Source organism: Prinia subflava, chromosome 4, assembly GCF_021018805.1.
Source record: "Prinia subflava isolate CZ2003 ecotype Zambia chromosome 4, Cam_Psub_1.2, whole genome shotgun sequence".
Taxonomy (NCBI): domain Eukaryota; kingdom Metazoa; phylum Chordata; class Aves; order Passeriformes; family Cisticolidae; genus Prinia; species Prinia subflava.
The window spans coordinates 21,126,927-21,143,036 of NC_086250.1; the positions used below are offsets into that span (position 1 = coordinate 21,126,927).

Sequence of the window (16,110 nt, forward strand, 5' to 3'; positions counted from 1 at the left end):
AAGAAGCCATTGCTTGTGCTTCCCCTCATTTCTTCTTCCCACAAAAGGGAAGCAAAGACACAGAACAGAATAAAACCAAAGAGCCAGACAGAGAGGGTTCAGAAGCAGGGTCTCTCACAGGAGCTGCTGGGAGAGACATGCTTGGCTACTCCACCTGCAAATCTGGGGACCCAGGAAGAAGGTGCCCAGCTCTGCAGCTGGGAAGAGCCTGGCCTTCCCCCACCTTGCTGCCTGAGGTCAGTGAGCAGACTGGAGGAAAAGCGACCTTCCCATCCCATCCGGGCAGGAGAACGGCAACCACAAACAGCAAATTATAGCACCAGGACCCCGGCTAGAGCCTCCCCTCAGCCCACACAGCACTAAATCAAGGCTTTTTAGTGATGCCTTGGTGGGATTTTCTTCCTGGGCATCACCCTCAACAGTGACAATCACCCCAAATGTCTGCAAGAATCTTCTACAGAAATAGCAGTGGGAAAGCTGTGCAGAAAGCCTCAATTAAAAGTGCACAATGCTCCAGTCCCTTGAAGAAACCTGAGCTGGATCCAGATCCCAAGGCCTCAAAGGCCTCCAGGGCACATATTTTGATATTTGTGACACACAGAAAAGCCACATAAGGTTGATTCTTTAGCCTCTCTATTAAAAGAAATTTAGCTATGCATAGTCAGAGGGAAAAAGTGCTGGCATGATGAGGGTTTTTTCCTCCTTAAATGGTGCAGCTTCTTCCTGATCTCTATGCTAATACCTGCACTATTGCTGAGGCAATTATGAGCAGATAAAATTCAGTAATGTCATGGAAGAAAAGCAACAAGTGCTTCTATTCCATGCTCTTTGAAGCAAGCATCCAATCTTTCTGCACCACAAACTCTCCTAGACAAATGCAAACATAAGCAACAGCCCTAGTAACACACAGCCACTTCAAAAACATGCCAGCCTGAATCTCGTTGTCCTATCCAAGAAGATCTCATTGCCTCTTTCTAATCAGTGTGAACCATAAGTACCTTCTGCTCACACTCCAAAGGTTAGGAGTTGGCACAATGCTGACTGAAAATCAATGTCGCACCAAGTGAGCTGACAGAAACCGCCAAAGCTTTCTACTCTGCCCAAGGAGATGCTGGTTCCAGCTCTAGTTCAGCTGATGTTGCTCATTAAACAAGGGGGCTTCTGCATACAACCTTCCTTTCTTTGTGGCCACTTAAATACCTAATATCACTGCTAAGGAGTTGGAGTCCCATTTCCTTTGGTCCAGCAAGAGAGCTGATGGGGTGGTTTAGATAGATGCCGTATGTACATGTGACAAGCCAAATGAGAGAGAGATCAGAACACTTCACAAATACCCTGGAAATCTTCCAGAACCCAGGTTAGAAATCTAGAAAACTATGTGGCCTTTCTCAGCAAAGCTTTCCTGCAGGAGAGCAGCCAGGCATAGCTCAGCAGGACAGCTTGGCAGAGCCCTGACAGGGAACACTGCAGGGTCCAGTTGGTTGCATGGTCCAGGACTGGTGAGGACTGTTTCATCCAGTCCCTGCCATTGCTGGACTTGGCTCCTACAAATATCTCTAATTCAACCTGGAAAAAATGAGATGCATGCAAGAAAGCGAAGCAGAGGGAGGGGGAAGCATGCTGTGGAAAATGTATACACATATCTTTCAAACTGAATTTACAGAAGATTGCTGGCAAGATTAAATTTACTGGAGAGCAAAGGGAGTTAAGGCCCAAAATGCAGCCAAGCAGCTCTAATCCCTAAACATCGGGATTATCTCATGACAGCTACACTTGGGTGTCCACTGAATACCACTGTAAAATGTAGATCAACAGAATGCTTCAATGAACTGGAACTCGTTACCTCTAATTGCTTCTCTCACTTCTCTTCTGGATGTTCCTCTGATCCCTCAGCCACCACATTTCAACAGCAAACACACACATAGAAGGTCAAGTAATATCAGAGATGGGCAGATTAAATAAGAGGTTTTCAGACAACCAAAACATCTGCCCTTCTCTTGCACTTCATACAAAAACTAAGGTTTGCTAAGTGCCACAAAACAAGTCAGCAGCATAGAGTGACAGGTTTTAAAACATCTTCAACTAACATGATTCCTAACATTTTCCAGAGGGGCAGAGGTTTCTGTGCAGCCAACCAAACACTGCTAACGACAGGCTTTATTTTTCCAAGCTAACAGGGCTATGTCCTTCAGCAGCAGTTTCTAGGGGGCCACAGACCACACACAGACTCCTGTTCAGATCCATCTCAGCTTCAGTTTGGCTTCCCTACCTCTAGTGCAAACGAAGCAGTTGATTCATTTGATTTTATTTTACTGCTGCTTCCTTTGCAGCTCATGTGTTCTGGTACTCCTGCTGCCACCAGCCTCACCACAGCAGTGGCTGAAAGGGCAGTCACAGTAAAGCACGAAGCCAGCACAGGAACACAGCTGCTAAACCTTCAGTGACCAGCACATCTCTGAGATAACCTTGCACACAGAAGCACAAACCCCCAGTGCAGAAGGGCAAGGCAGGGGCCCTGCTTGCTGCATCACTGGGAGGAGCAGTTGACAGAGGGTATTGCACAGGATGTGCCTGGGAGCTGCTCCAAACTCAGCTAGGTGGGCAATCTTTCTAACATGCAAGGGAGAGACCAGGCCTCCTGTAAAATACCAGAGCACTCCTGTTTCTAAACAGGAATTCTGAAAGGAAAAATAAAAAGCTTATGTCTACAGCTGGTACACATATGCAGAAGGAAACCACCTCCAGTAGAGACAGACCTCTATTTGGCTTCCAACCTCACAAACGTGGCCATCACCTTTGAACACAAACCTCTGGAATCTACAGAGAAATACTGAGAGAGCTGGGAAGAGTACTAAAGCATGCAGAATACTTCACTCGGGCTTTCCATTTTCTTGAATATGGCAGAAAAGAGCCAACATTAAAGCACCCTTAACAACTATAAAATACTAACTTTCAGTCTGTTTGCCAAAGGTTTTCTTTGAACTGGAGATTTTCTAAGTGTTCCCAGACTGTGTCAAGTCTAACTCATAACATTCAAATATTAAAAAAAAACAAAGGGCAAAAGCAAACAGAGAAACAACAACAAACTTAGAGGTGATTCTTTACATCTCATCACATCAGCAATACTCTGTCGAAACAGCATCCCAGGAAGCCTCATCCTGGATCCAAGGCAGGGGTTGAAAGATTGGAACTTTATTTCTTTTACTATAATGTCTGGTGTCCCCTGGTTTGCTCAGCATCTCTTTACAAAGACAGCCATGCCACGAAAAATAAGAGAGAGGAAAAAGCTAACCTGATTACACAGCTTTTCCACAATTTACTGGAACTAGATGTTCTCTTCTGTAAGATTTTAAAATACAGATTTCCAAAGGGTCCCTCACAACACAAAAGTTGTTATGCACTGGCCCCTTCTCAATTACAATCCCAGTCAGCCCTCTTACTTGTAAACCAAAAACTATCTAGAAATTATCAGCAGACTCATTTCTTGCCATCCTCTGGAGCACCACAAACAGGCCATAGCTTGAACAAGGACACTGGCTGTCCTGAAGCACCAGCTACGTCCCCACTCTCCCCTTTCTGTGGCACCTTGCAGTTCAAGATTTCCAGTCATTGTGCTGAAGTTAGGCTGGTAGAGGGTGTCACAGACCATCTTCTGGCTCACGATACGATGAGAAACTGCAGACTTTCTCGTGGAGCAAAGACTTATCGTCTATTACATCATCTTTTAGTCACAGGAGACTGATCTCAACACCACTAGTCATCTTTATGAACCCTGTGCTGACATGGCTGAATGACAACACAGAGTCACCACTCATTGCTGCCACTAAAGATTTATGTGGACTGGGCAAGGCACAGACCACAGCTACATTTACTGTCTGTCCTGACCAGTTGGCCATGCTCACAGTTGCAAGAAGAGTAATTCTCCCAGATAGTCAGGGGTACTGAGCACACAAGTCATTCATGAAAGAAGAACAAGGATCAGGTCTGTTCACATCTTGCATCTAATTCCACCCATGTATTACCACCAAGTATGATTTTATTTACTAACCAGCCTAGACCCCATAAAAAATTAAATCAAAATTCAGCTTAGGGACTAAATGAGGAGCTGATTAACTCATTCAACCCTGGGCAAAGCAAGGGGAAGATATTTCAGTAACTTTTTCAGCAGTGTAAACTGTCTAGCACTTGGAAGGGGAAGACAAAGAGCACTCTGGAATTACAGCCTTGTCTGCAGTTTGAAGGAGAAAGAGACACTTGCCAGCTAGCCACAACATTTCTCATCTCTCATCACACAAGGAACAGAGGAAAAGAGAGATTGTTGCAAGAGTACTTTCTCTTCCATCTATGCAGCAGTTAGTATTTTCTGACAAGAAGCAAATACAGCTGCATCAACAACTGCATTTCAGTGCAGTTTCACCAGTGACCTAGGCTAACACAACTTTCTTTTTTTGTCTTCTCCCCTGTGTTAGGCATTATTTTTACCCAGATCAGCAAGCTGATCCAAACGATTCAACCATCCAAGTCAGCAAACAGAACACAAGGTAGTTCTTTGCTAGTATTTATACAGTTAAAAAGCAGCAGTACCTTTGGGGCCCTTTACTTCCAAAGCTTACAAACCTATCCAAATACTTCCAGGTGACATTCCTGGCTGGTAGCATTTGACTTTTGCCATTTATGGAACAGAGGGAGCTAAAAACCAGCAGTTCCTGGTAGACGTTTTCCTCCCACGCTATGATTAACTGAAATATGTCCCAGAAGCAGATAGCAGCCATGATCCGATTTGTCCCAATCCCAACTCAAGCAGCTTTACACCACCCTCCTAACAAGATCAGTACTGGCCAAACACCATTTATCCGGCCTGATCAAAGATGGATTAGATAATGAAACCCTAACTGCATAAGCTGTCTGAGCATGCTGGCCTGAGACAGCAGAAAACAAGAAGCTCAGTAAATTTAAGGGCTACACAAAGCTTTTAGGCACCCTCAGCCCCAAGGTCTTAATAACTAGCTACTGTTTTACCTTCCTATAGCCTAGTTTTGATATTTCACACTAACAGACCCCCCCCAAAAATCTATTCATTTTACAGCTACATTAGTAATTTCTACAGCTAAATGATTTATTTCAGATTACACGCTGTTTTTATATCCTGAGCCATTGGTAGGTATAGGTTATACAAAGAAGAAATGGTAGAGGGTACAGCATTCCATGATTTCTTGCTATCAGCCCAGAGACACAAGGCCACCAAGTTTACACAGCAACAGCCCATGGCTCTGGAACAGGAAGTAGAAAATTGACAGGATCTCCAGGAAAAACAAGGTACGACGGTTGCTGGCCTGATTTCCAGCTTTCAGAAAGCTTCTAGTACATATGAGAGGGAGAAGAAAAAAACATCAAAGAATAGGCTCTTTATTCCTCTTGTAAGCATTACATACAGTTAGACATAGAAGATTTACTAAAAAGAAGCCGTTATTCTAAAGTAAAGTACTTCAGAAGAAGGCACTATCTGAACAGAAATCCTCATGAAGGGCAATCTTGTGTTTTGTCTTTTAAGTAAAAAGATACCAAATTTCCCAAACATTAAAGAACACATTTTTCCTAACTCTGATATTATTGGTAAGTTTGGCTTAAAATTTGGTATACTTCTTGCCTGCAAACGTGTGAAGATTCTCCAAATACATAAACTACAGTCTTTAAAACTGAAAAAAGTCAAGGGAAATTTCTGGACATAGAATCACAGAATGGTTTGGGTTAGAAAGGACCTTAAAGATCACCTAGTTCATCTTTTATAATAAAAGGATATATATTTTCCATATATGTACACATGGAAAGATTAAAATTACACTAAGAATGTCAAATAAGTACAACATAGGTGTCCTAATCTGAAGAACAGCTACACTGACTACAGACAGACTTAAAAATTGGGCTCTAGTAGTTGCACCTTACCTAATTTCTCCACTATTTCTCCACTATTTCCCACTATTTGGCAGAGAAATAAACCCCAGCTTTCTGCTAATTGATTCCACAATCAATCCCAAGTATTATGACCACCAGCATTACACACTGCTTTGCATACACACTGTTGCAGCCCCATGGTTGAACGCTGCAATCTTACTATCTTGCATTATTCATTGAACAGATAATGAGACACTTTTCAATGTAAAATATAGGGAGGAGTCTTTTATCTGTAGAGAAAATGCACTCATATGCAATCAAAAACAAGCAAAAAGTCAGACTTTTGCTAAATCAGCCCAAGTCCCTTCCTGGGCTATTTTCAGCTGATTTACCCAGGTTTATATCAACAACAACCAGTTAAACCGCTATATGCAGGGTAAACTGATGCACCTTCTGTAACTACACAGGATCTCTGCCTCAGTTCAACTCTGAAGAGCTGGAAGAATTTCATGCCACCATGCTTGTGCACTCATTCATAACTCCTAGCAAGACATACCATATAAACACACCTTTGATGCTGAGCATCTTTCTTCTTGCAATTGTACACATTGTCTGAGTCATACTTGACACCTTACGTGTGGGAGAACACACTACTTCAAGGGATAAAAGAGCACAGCACGATTTTCGCGGGCCCTTGGGAGAGCACAAGCAGCAGCACTTGGGTACGACACTCCAGCAAGGCATCAGGCCACGCCATCACACTCGGGAAAACACAATGCTGGGGGTATTGAGACCATCATGAAAGGCTGAACATCAGACAGAACCACAAACAAAACCTTCCTACTGCAAGCTGTTTAAAAACCAAATAATTCTTGAGAAGGAGAACTGGGGACAGCCTGGGAAATAAGAAGAGTGTTGGCCAGCATTTGGCATCTTGATGAGAAGCACCATGGAGAGAATAGGATGCTCCCTTTGGAAAGCCAGGAGTGCTTACCAACCCCAGAAAAGGTGAGAAGAGAAACAGATGAATAAATCACGCTGCTTCCAAGGAGCTCTCATACACTCATCACGACAGACAGAAGCAGAAAAAGGCCAGTGCAACTGCCATAATAAAACAATCCTCCACAACACCCAGACAAAGGGAGGCAGAGACACCTTGGCAGCATCACCCCACAAACACAAAAGGCCAATGCACCTGAAACAAGCTATGTTTTGGGGACGATCAAATCGCGCTGGCAGGAGACGACAGAAACGGCGGATTCTGAACCAACCTAGAAGACACGCCACCACCCCGCTTCTCCCTCTTCCCAGGCAGCACCTGAGATTTCTCCTGGTGCTGCACAAGCCCCAAGCGACGCGGGTAAACCCCGCCGGCCCGGAGCGCTGCCGGTGTCCCGCACCCGGCCCCGACACCGCGGCCTCCCCAAGCTGCCCGGTGGTGTCCGGGGAGCCGGACCCGGCGGCTCCCCCAGGGCACCGCGCCGCCAACCCACGTGCTGGGCTGCGGCCTCGGGAGCCGCCCGGCTCGGCCCGGGGAGCCCGGGTGGAAGCCCCTCTCGCCTGGCTGCCCGCAGGGAAAGGGCCGCACGACGGAGCGCAAGGCGCCGAATCCCGCAAACCGAAATCGAACGCGGCCCGGCCCGGCCGAGCCCCGGGGAGGGAGAGCCGGGGACGGCCCGGCCCTGCCCGCTACCTGCATGCCGCCGCCGTCGGCCTCCGCCTCCGTCCGCAGCCGCTTGCTGTGGCCGCCCTCCGCGCCGTCCCCGCCGGGCATGGGCTGCTCCAGCTCCGGCTCCCGCTTCACGCCGCGGGCGGACCCCGCGCCGCCGCCGGCCAGGAGCTGCGGTTGTGGCTGCTGCTGCGGGGGCTGGCCGCCCTCCGCCATCCGCGCCGCCGGAGCCCCGGCCGCCCCCCGCCGCGATCGCCCCGCTCTGTCACCGCGGCGCCCGGCGGTGCCGGAGGAGCGGGAGCAGCAGAAGGAGGAGGAGGGCGGCGAGCCCCGCGCCGCGACCGGAGCAGCAGCGGGCGCACCAGGCTCCGACCCACCAGAGCGCCTCGGTTTACGGGCTCCGCGGCGGCTGGGGAGGGGCCGGAGCCCCTCGGCAATCTCCGGAAACGCCGCCCGAGCAGCGCGACCCCCGCTCGGAAACCTTCGGCGGCGGCGGCGGCGCCGGGCGGGACGCGGGCGGGGCGCGGGGCGGGGCCGGCGCGGGGCTCCGGGCGCCGCGGAGCCGCACGGGGCGGCAGGAAATGGCCGCCCGGCCGGGCCGCAGCGGGCAGGGGTAGGGGTAGGGCTGGGCAGCGGGGCCGCGCCGAGCCCGCCGTGTCGGGGGCCGCCGTGGGTGCAAGACCTCCGGCGGGGCTACGGCGGTCGCGTTGGCCATAGGGGCACCCAGCCCTCGGGCAGAGCCGGGTCCCCCGTCACAGGCCGGCTTGGTCCCGGCCGCGCTGGCACAGGGCTGCCTTTCGGCGTGAGGTTTCCGCAGCGGTTCCGTAAGGAACTGAGGCGAATCTGGGGTGGTGGGTACTGGCTTGACCCCCCGCTCCAGGAGCATCCCGCAGCAGAAGATGTGCTGCCCGGCTCAGTAGACCCGTATCCCTGCTCAGCGCAAGCTTGCATCACTCACTGCATTGTGTTCTTTGCGGCCTTCTCCAGGCCTCCTCCCCGCATCTCGCTCCAGCGCTCACCTCGCAGCCCCAGAGCACATCTGATTTCTTGAGAAAGAGCTGCACTGATTTCCTGTCACTAATGGCCTCCGTGGGTTTCTCCTGCATATATATACATATATATCCTCATTTTTTCTGCTGCATGTGACTTCCAACAGGATTGAGACACCAGTCTGCAAGAACCCAAAGCCCAGTCATCAGCCCTTTTGTGTGTCTCCACGTTTTTGATCTTGAAGAACAAATTTGGGATCCTCAACCAAAACATAAAGTTGATTTTACTGTGCAGCTGCTATCTGGTAGCACTGTGGACAATGTCTGCTCTAGAATGAGGAAGGCATGGGCAGCCTGTATTGTCCTGAACGTAGCCTGGAAGCCACGGCAACTTAATGGAGAACTAATCCACAGACCATAATACAAATCTACGGTTGGCTTGATTTATGGAATGGGAATGACACTCCTGCCTGCCAACAATTTGGAGAAAAAGGAAAAAACTAAAACTGGAGTTGGTCGGTGTGAGGAAGCCTTTCTTCTCTAATATCACCATGTGTAACAAAGCCTGTGGACCAATTAGATTGTCTTAGTGTTCCATATCCCCTGTACATACTACATCTGTTGATCTTAATGAAATTATAGAGCCTTTGGTTTTGAGAGACAGTTACCATACATGACTCCAGTCTTCCCTTACACCACATTTTTCCTCTTCCAAAAATAGTTTTCAAGGCCACGTTGAAAGCTATTTTAAGTGGTATGTTTTCTGCTGAGGTGCCAGCTTGTCTCCTCCAGTGACGAGGGAAATCTCTTTTTTTCAAAATGATTACAAATCCCCACAGAATGGCAGGCACCCAGAAGACAATTACATGCAGCTTTTGTCTGCTCACCCACTGAGGGTAAACACGTCTCATTCATCTTGACTGGGTTTGATAAAATGAGCCAGACTGTCAAACAACACTGAAGGAACGTGTTCAGTCCACTCTTGGCTTGGAAAGAAGCTGAAATTCTCATGACTGGGATGCTTCTCATATAGAGAAAAGCAGTGTTTCTGTATTTCTCTTTGCCCCCTAATTTTGACAAGGGATTCTACGTGAAGGGTCCAGGTTAAGGTATTGCCAGTGAGGAGCTGCAGAAGGCTTCAACCTTCAGACAAGTTAGGAATAAAGTTTGGAGAGAAACTAGACTGTTCTTGGGAGCAGTCCTCTCACTGTGGTAACTGAGTGTCTGTCTGACACTTCCCTTGGGGATATCAAAGAAAGGAGTTGCCTTATGGTGCCCAGCCTACGTTTTTCTCTTCTCCTTCTCCTAACCCTATTTCCACCATCTCCTGCCATGCTGTTGCCAAAGCTGCTCCCAGTTCTCCCTTGCATCCTGTGTGCATGTGCTCTGTGCTGCAGAGCAGCTCCTGGTAGAGCTGGCAGTGCCATAGGCATGTCCCTTGGTGAGGCATTTTCAGCTGGCTATGGTATGCAGCCTGCTAGCAGAGGAGCCAGGACCAGCATGGAGCACAGAGCACCCTGAGTCATGGTGCACGTGAAAAGACCTGAGGATGGCACTGTGCCCTCCTACCAAAGTGACCTGCAGCTGCCACCGGCATGCTCTGTGCCACTGTGAACTTTCTGACATTACTGCCTTGTTACTACATATTACCATTTATTCAGATCTTTTCTTTCCTCTTAAAATAAGATTAATTAATTTACCTTCATGGTATGTTTGTGAGTTAGATATTATCTCCGTTTAATGGGTGGAATATGAGGCATTCCTGAAGGCACAAAAAAGCTTTTGAGCTGAGACACGATCTTAATCCCTTGATTTCCTTTCACACAACCCAGCTGCCTTTTAGGTATTTGTATGTGACATCTGAAACATACTAAATAGACAGCTGACTCCTTTGTTAACCCTTCCACTCCTGCACAGCACTCTTGCCAAAGGCTCCTGTGTGCTGTGATTTCATGGACAAGTTTGCGGAGTGCTCACCACTGCTTTGTCTTTGACAGATCAAAGAGAGGCAATCCTAGGATATGTTATTCTTGCAGAGAGCTCCCACAATCTGGCATGAAGAGTGTATCTTTCCTGAACAGATTCATATAATTTTAGAATAAAATTGTGGTGGTTTCCTTCTCCCAGAAGGATACCTTCTGAAGAGATTCCGTGGAGAAACGTGCTGGTGCTCCCACTGGGCTGGAGATCAGGTGGCATCAGGATGCTGAGTGTGAAACATCTATGGAGCTACAAAGGGCTGGGTCCCAGAAGGTGCTTGAATGGAGTAGAGGCAGTGACTCATGAAGGTTCTAAGGCACAGGCATGAAGAGAAGCACAAACTCAGTTATTAGCCTATGGCTCAAAGGCATAGAAATCATTCAGAGACACTTCAAAGCAAATGTCTCCTCTCCACCACAACTGAGAACAGTTTCTTGCTGCTTCCATCATCTACATACCATGTCTCACCCTGCTGACCACCCTCTTGCCCTTTCAGCCTTCAGCAGCTTTGTTCCTGTCCTTCATGGAGGATTTTGTCTCTCTGCTAAGATGGTCAGGTGGGGTCTAGCGCCTCGCCCAACCCTGCTGTCCAGTCAGACAAACCTCTGAAGCCAAATGCTTTTCCTCCTTACAGAAGTACTTCCATAGGTGATGAAGCGCCACCAAGGTAAAGTTTCAGCCTGGACTTTGGTCCTTGTTTCTCAGGAAGCAGCAATGGAGCTTTCCGTAGTAACTAGTGTGGGTAAATGTTTCTCCTTCCTTATCTTAGGCCAGCAATTTGCTACAAAAATTTCACCAGCAGAAGCTGCCTTTTCTTGTAACCAATTAGCACACAGCTAAAAATACATAACCAAAGTCAGCAAAAGCCAAAGACCTTGTCAACTGGCCTAAACCATGTGCCAGGAGGATGCCAGTGCCCAAGCAGTGGCAGGATGCCAATATCAATAGGTCACTGTGACGCAAAGGTGCTAGCAGTTGTCAGTCACTAGGCCAGCACCCACAGTGCACCCACTCTTTTCCCAGTGCCACCTCTGGCAATGAGGACACCTGGCTTCAGCAAACGCCTCCAAGCACCTCAGCACTACAGGAAGGCAGCAGTGTCAGCAGCTGGGAATCCACCAGAGAGCTCAGAGCAAAATTTTCCTGACTCATTTTCCTGTTTCCTGCAAACATTGCTGCAGCACATTTATCATTGCTCTTTGCTTGGTCCGCGGTTCTGTGGGGCATCAGGCTGTAGAGCAGGTGTGGCGTTTCAGGTGTCCCAATGCTGCTAAAGCAGGATGGCATCTGCAGCACAGATGCAGTTACCTGCATGGATGCAATTAGCATAAAAATGCCATCTGCCTGTACTGTTTGTGCCTGAGGGGATAGAGAATAAAGTAGGTCCTTCAGCACTTCTAACATGAAAGGGCATCCCTCAATATCCCCAAAACATATAATAGCAGAAAGGTGTGTGAAGAGCACATCTGGGAGATTAAAGGTCTCTTGTTTTCCTGTTGAGATGGCAGGGCTGACTGGATAAATAAAACTGAGATAATGACCAAAATAAACAGTGTGAGCCACAGCGATACCATAGGGTACGTCCCTTCATGGGGACACAGACCAGGAGAAAAAAAACCTCATTGGCTCTCCCTTACCTGCTGGATGCCAGAGATCCAGTACTTGGGAAATACCTGGCACTTATTCCCCTTGGCTGCCTGTCATGAGTGAACCAGAGGTTGCTGAAGGCTGGAGTCCACATCACTGGGCCAGCAGTGGCTGCTGTTGACACAGTCTTCCCATGGCCGTGTCTCTGAAGCACCTCAGGGCTATGCCACCCCCTCCTTTCTCAGACACAGGTCTGTGGCAGCCTGACATTACTATTCTGCTTACATGGGCACATGGACAAAGAGAGAGTACCAATCATTATTTGCAACTGTGCATTTCCAAATAGGCTGGAGGCCGCACAGCTTGGGAAGGGCAAATGCCCCTCTGGAGGAAACGTTCATTCCTGGTGTAACAGGCAGATAGAGCAAAGGACAAAGCAAAACATTCTCTGTGGTGGCCGGACATATCATGGAAAGGAATGAGGGTTTATCATGTAACTCCTGTTCGTTTTCAGTGAAGCACCCTGTTTATTAGGGCCCTTTAGCTACAACTCAATTTACTACATGGCTGATCTCTGGAGTTGAGGCTGGTTCTTCCTCCCTAATTGGTTTATTGAAAAGCTTCTGAAAATGCATTCTTACACACAAAATGCCAAACTAAGCTGGTCTCTTATAAGACTCACCATGCAAGAGGAGCCATTTCCCAACACAAAGAATAGCTTGCTGATGTTTTCTGCAGCGATCTCAGTATCACCTTTCAATTCTGTGACTGATTCAGGGATAAAGAAAGGGTGTGTGGTTGAAGCTGGCCCACACCCTGATGTTTCCCAGCTGTTCAAGCCTTCCCTTGAGACATCCGCCATCTGTGCAAATTACAACAGCATGAATTACGCCTCGGGATCCAAGCCACAGAAGTCTATCCAGGATTGCTCCAGCTTTTCACTGTTCCAAACATTTTGCATGTCCCTCCTCCTCTGCTGCTAGTTTTAGGTCTTTCTATCTGACACGCTCACAGTTTTCCAGTTCCATGCCTTATATTTTCCTTGGTCTCAGCCTCCAAGTGAAATTTCCATGTGTCCCGTCCCGTACTTACTCAACTTTCCAGACCACAGCACATCCATTATAGATGACTCCACCTGCCGGCTATCCAGCAGTGCAGCACTCGCATCACAGGGACTGAGAGACACAGCTTACTCGCATAAACATGACGCCAAAATCGTGCCCCGAGATTGTACATTTGAAGTAAAAGGTGATCGATTTTCCTTCGTGCAGAAAAGTGCTCTATGAATTTATGATAACATTGTACCAATAAGCACTTGCAATCTGATTTTACCCTTTCACAATGCTATTTGCTGTTGATACAGCACAGATTTCAAATAAGATTTGAAAACATATTTTTCCTCTTTTTTTTTTTTTTCGATGTGATTTCTCCACTCTAAAAATAGTTACTGCCTCTTTGGCTTAAGATCCAAATTAGAAAACAGTGGTAAACCACAATAAATACTCTGTATACGAACCAAGAGGATATTTTCAAAGTCCACCTCCAGTTTGAAAAGAAAACACCCCATGTATGCTACACCTGTGTAAATACTAAGATTTCAGATAAACTCCTGATGTGTGCGGCTACACGAAGCCAGCTGGGTCAAGAGAGCTGACTCTGACTCTTCGCTTGTGATTCAGCGTGACATTCAAGCACTTGCTTAATTTTAAGCATGAGAAATATCATTGCAATCAATGAGGTTATTGATGTGCTTGTGGACAAGGCAAGGGCTCTGCTGCCTGGGCCTTGCCCACGGGGCTGGAGCAGCTCTGCACATTGCAGGCAGGGAAGCTGCCTACATCTCTCTTGAAACACATCCATCTGCCTTGCTGGTTGCCAGTGTTCTCCTATCTCCAAGAAGATGAAATTATTTCAAATGCAATTTGTAACCCTCCCCCCCCTCCCCCCCCAAAAAAAAAGGCTAAGCCTCTCTCCCAGAATCATCCAAAATCCAGACAACACATAATCCACTACAGGAAATATAAATGCCTAATGCAATTTTATAGGCAGCTGGAGGCTGCCAAGTTTGCTAGCCCACACAATATACTGCAGATTTCTCTTTGGAAAACAAACAAACAAAATATTTTAAAAATAAAAATAAGCAGGGAGAGGACTGGGATATAGCTCCCCTCAGTGATCCTCAACCCTTGGGAACTTCAGCTGTGGCTGCTGGAAAGAAGGGGCCGCTAATCCTGCAGTCTGTAGCAACCAGAAACACAGCCATATTTAGTCATGTTTTCCAGCCCCTTCTCCTATTCCTGCTTGAACAACCATTTGATCAGGGCTAGAGATTCAAATCAAAATGAAACGTTACCAGCCCATGCAAAATTCAGAAAGGAATATCCACAGCCCTGCAAAGCTGATCATAAAACCCTGGTGAAAATCTCTGCCTGAGTGACACTGGAGCTGGCCAGGGTCTGTGCTGTAGGGTCTGGCTGACCCAGAAATTGGCTGTGTGACTCAGGATTACCATCTCATACTGGCCACTCCCTCCAGAGACTTGCCTCTGACATTATTAATAGCACTTTTCTTCATACAACTAGCATTCAGATGGAGTTTAGGTGGTTTGGGTGACATAGGTTAAATACGGGGTGGGGAAACACCACTAGTCTCCCTATGTGCTATAAAGTGCTTAAGTGCTATAAATTCCAGCAATTTACGACAGAGGGGAAAGCTGGAAGCAGTCTGAGAGCATTCTTCAGCTGTTAGAATGCACAGGGTGCCCAAATAAATCTAATTGTACAAGGTACGAGGCTATGTCATTCTAGAGAAGTCAGTACAGTTTTATCTCCTGGTACAGTGGTACTCCTGCTTACAGTGATTTTAAAAGCCTTTTTCTCCCTTGAATATCCATTTTCGACTGTCCCCGCTGCCACTCCCTCACCAGCATTCCTGAGTCTGCTCCAGCAGGCCGGCCCCTTGGAGCTGCTTTCCCACCTGGCATCCTTCAGCCCTCTGCTTTTGTGATTTGTCTTTTCCTCCCCTTTACTGCAGCAGGAACATTTCCTTGGGAGACATTAGTAGGGGAAGGGAGAGGAAGAGAAATGAGAGCCAGAGGCTCAGATTGTGAGCAGGAACAAGCTCACTGAAGGCTTCCAGAACTACCAGGAGTGTGAGTCTACATGCCAAGGGCTCACTCCCCTGCCTCTGCTCAGCCCTCTTCATCCCCACAACCTACTGAGGTCTCTGCAGTGTACCCCAAATCCCTCTGCAGCATCCCCAAAATCCCTGCTCAGGCTGCCCATGGCTGTCCCGTGTCACTGAGCACAGAAATCTGCTAGTGCAGACATCGTGCCAGGTAATCCTGTCATAAACTGCTTGAGCTCAAACTAAAACCACTGTTAAAGCAGTTTCCAGCTTCTCCACAGCTGTGGGGCAGCTGCTTTAGAATTAGTTTATAGCAAAGCTCTCCCTTTCATATAAAGCTATTACCAAGCTGTTCCTTTGTTTCAAAGAGATCACCTCACACTATCAGCTCTGTGCTGTGACCAAGTGTCAGCTTAGGTGTTGTGGCACCAAACCAGACAGAAACAGGCCAAAAAATAAACTTCCCTCAAGTACTTTAGCATTCATAGGATACCTGAGAGGTGTAGGATCCCCAACCCCCAGAAACAAGCAGCATGCAGCCAGTAATCACATTTCATCCTGACACAGACAAATTCCTTCTGAACTTCCTCCCTGCCACCTAGCACAGCATGCTTGCCTCAGAGAGCAAATTATAATCAAGCTCAGCAGGGCTCATAATCAACACAGGTAAGTACACATCGAGTCTCGCTGTGCTTCGGAAATAAATAAGGCAGCCCTTTCACCTGCTGTATCGCTGATAATTCATCTCTTTCCTCCAGCTTTCAACCCATGAGAAATTTCTTCAGCTGAAACCATTCTTCATCAGTTCTCTGAGGTACTTAATTTTTAAATGCATCCCAGTCCATCAGTCACAGCTGGTATTCTCCA

At 47.5% G+C, this 16,110-nt stretch overlaps 1 protein-coding gene across 10 annotated transcripts in view; it reads right to left on the reverse strand.

Moving 5' to 3' along the window:
- The window catches only part of RBFOX2 (RNA binding fox-1 homolog 2), a 170,516-nt gene extending 162,435 nt beyond the window's left edge, over window positions 1–8,081 (reverse strand). For 7 of the 10 annotated variants that reach the window (XR_010080185.1, XM_063395787.1, XM_063395788.1 and 4 more), the window contains exon 1: window positions 7,586–8,081. Coding sequence is in view for 9 of the 10 variants with exons in the window: in XM_063395787.1 (XP_063251857.1) it covers window positions 7,586–7,777 (192 nt within the window). In the remaining variant the exon portion in view is untranslated. The remainder of the gene's footprint in view (window positions 1–7,585) is intronic. The other 3 variants (XM_063395795.1, XM_063395790.1, XM_063395785.1) reach the window with 2 other exon arrangements.
- Between the last annotated feature and the right edge of the window lie 8,029 nt (window positions 8,082–16,110).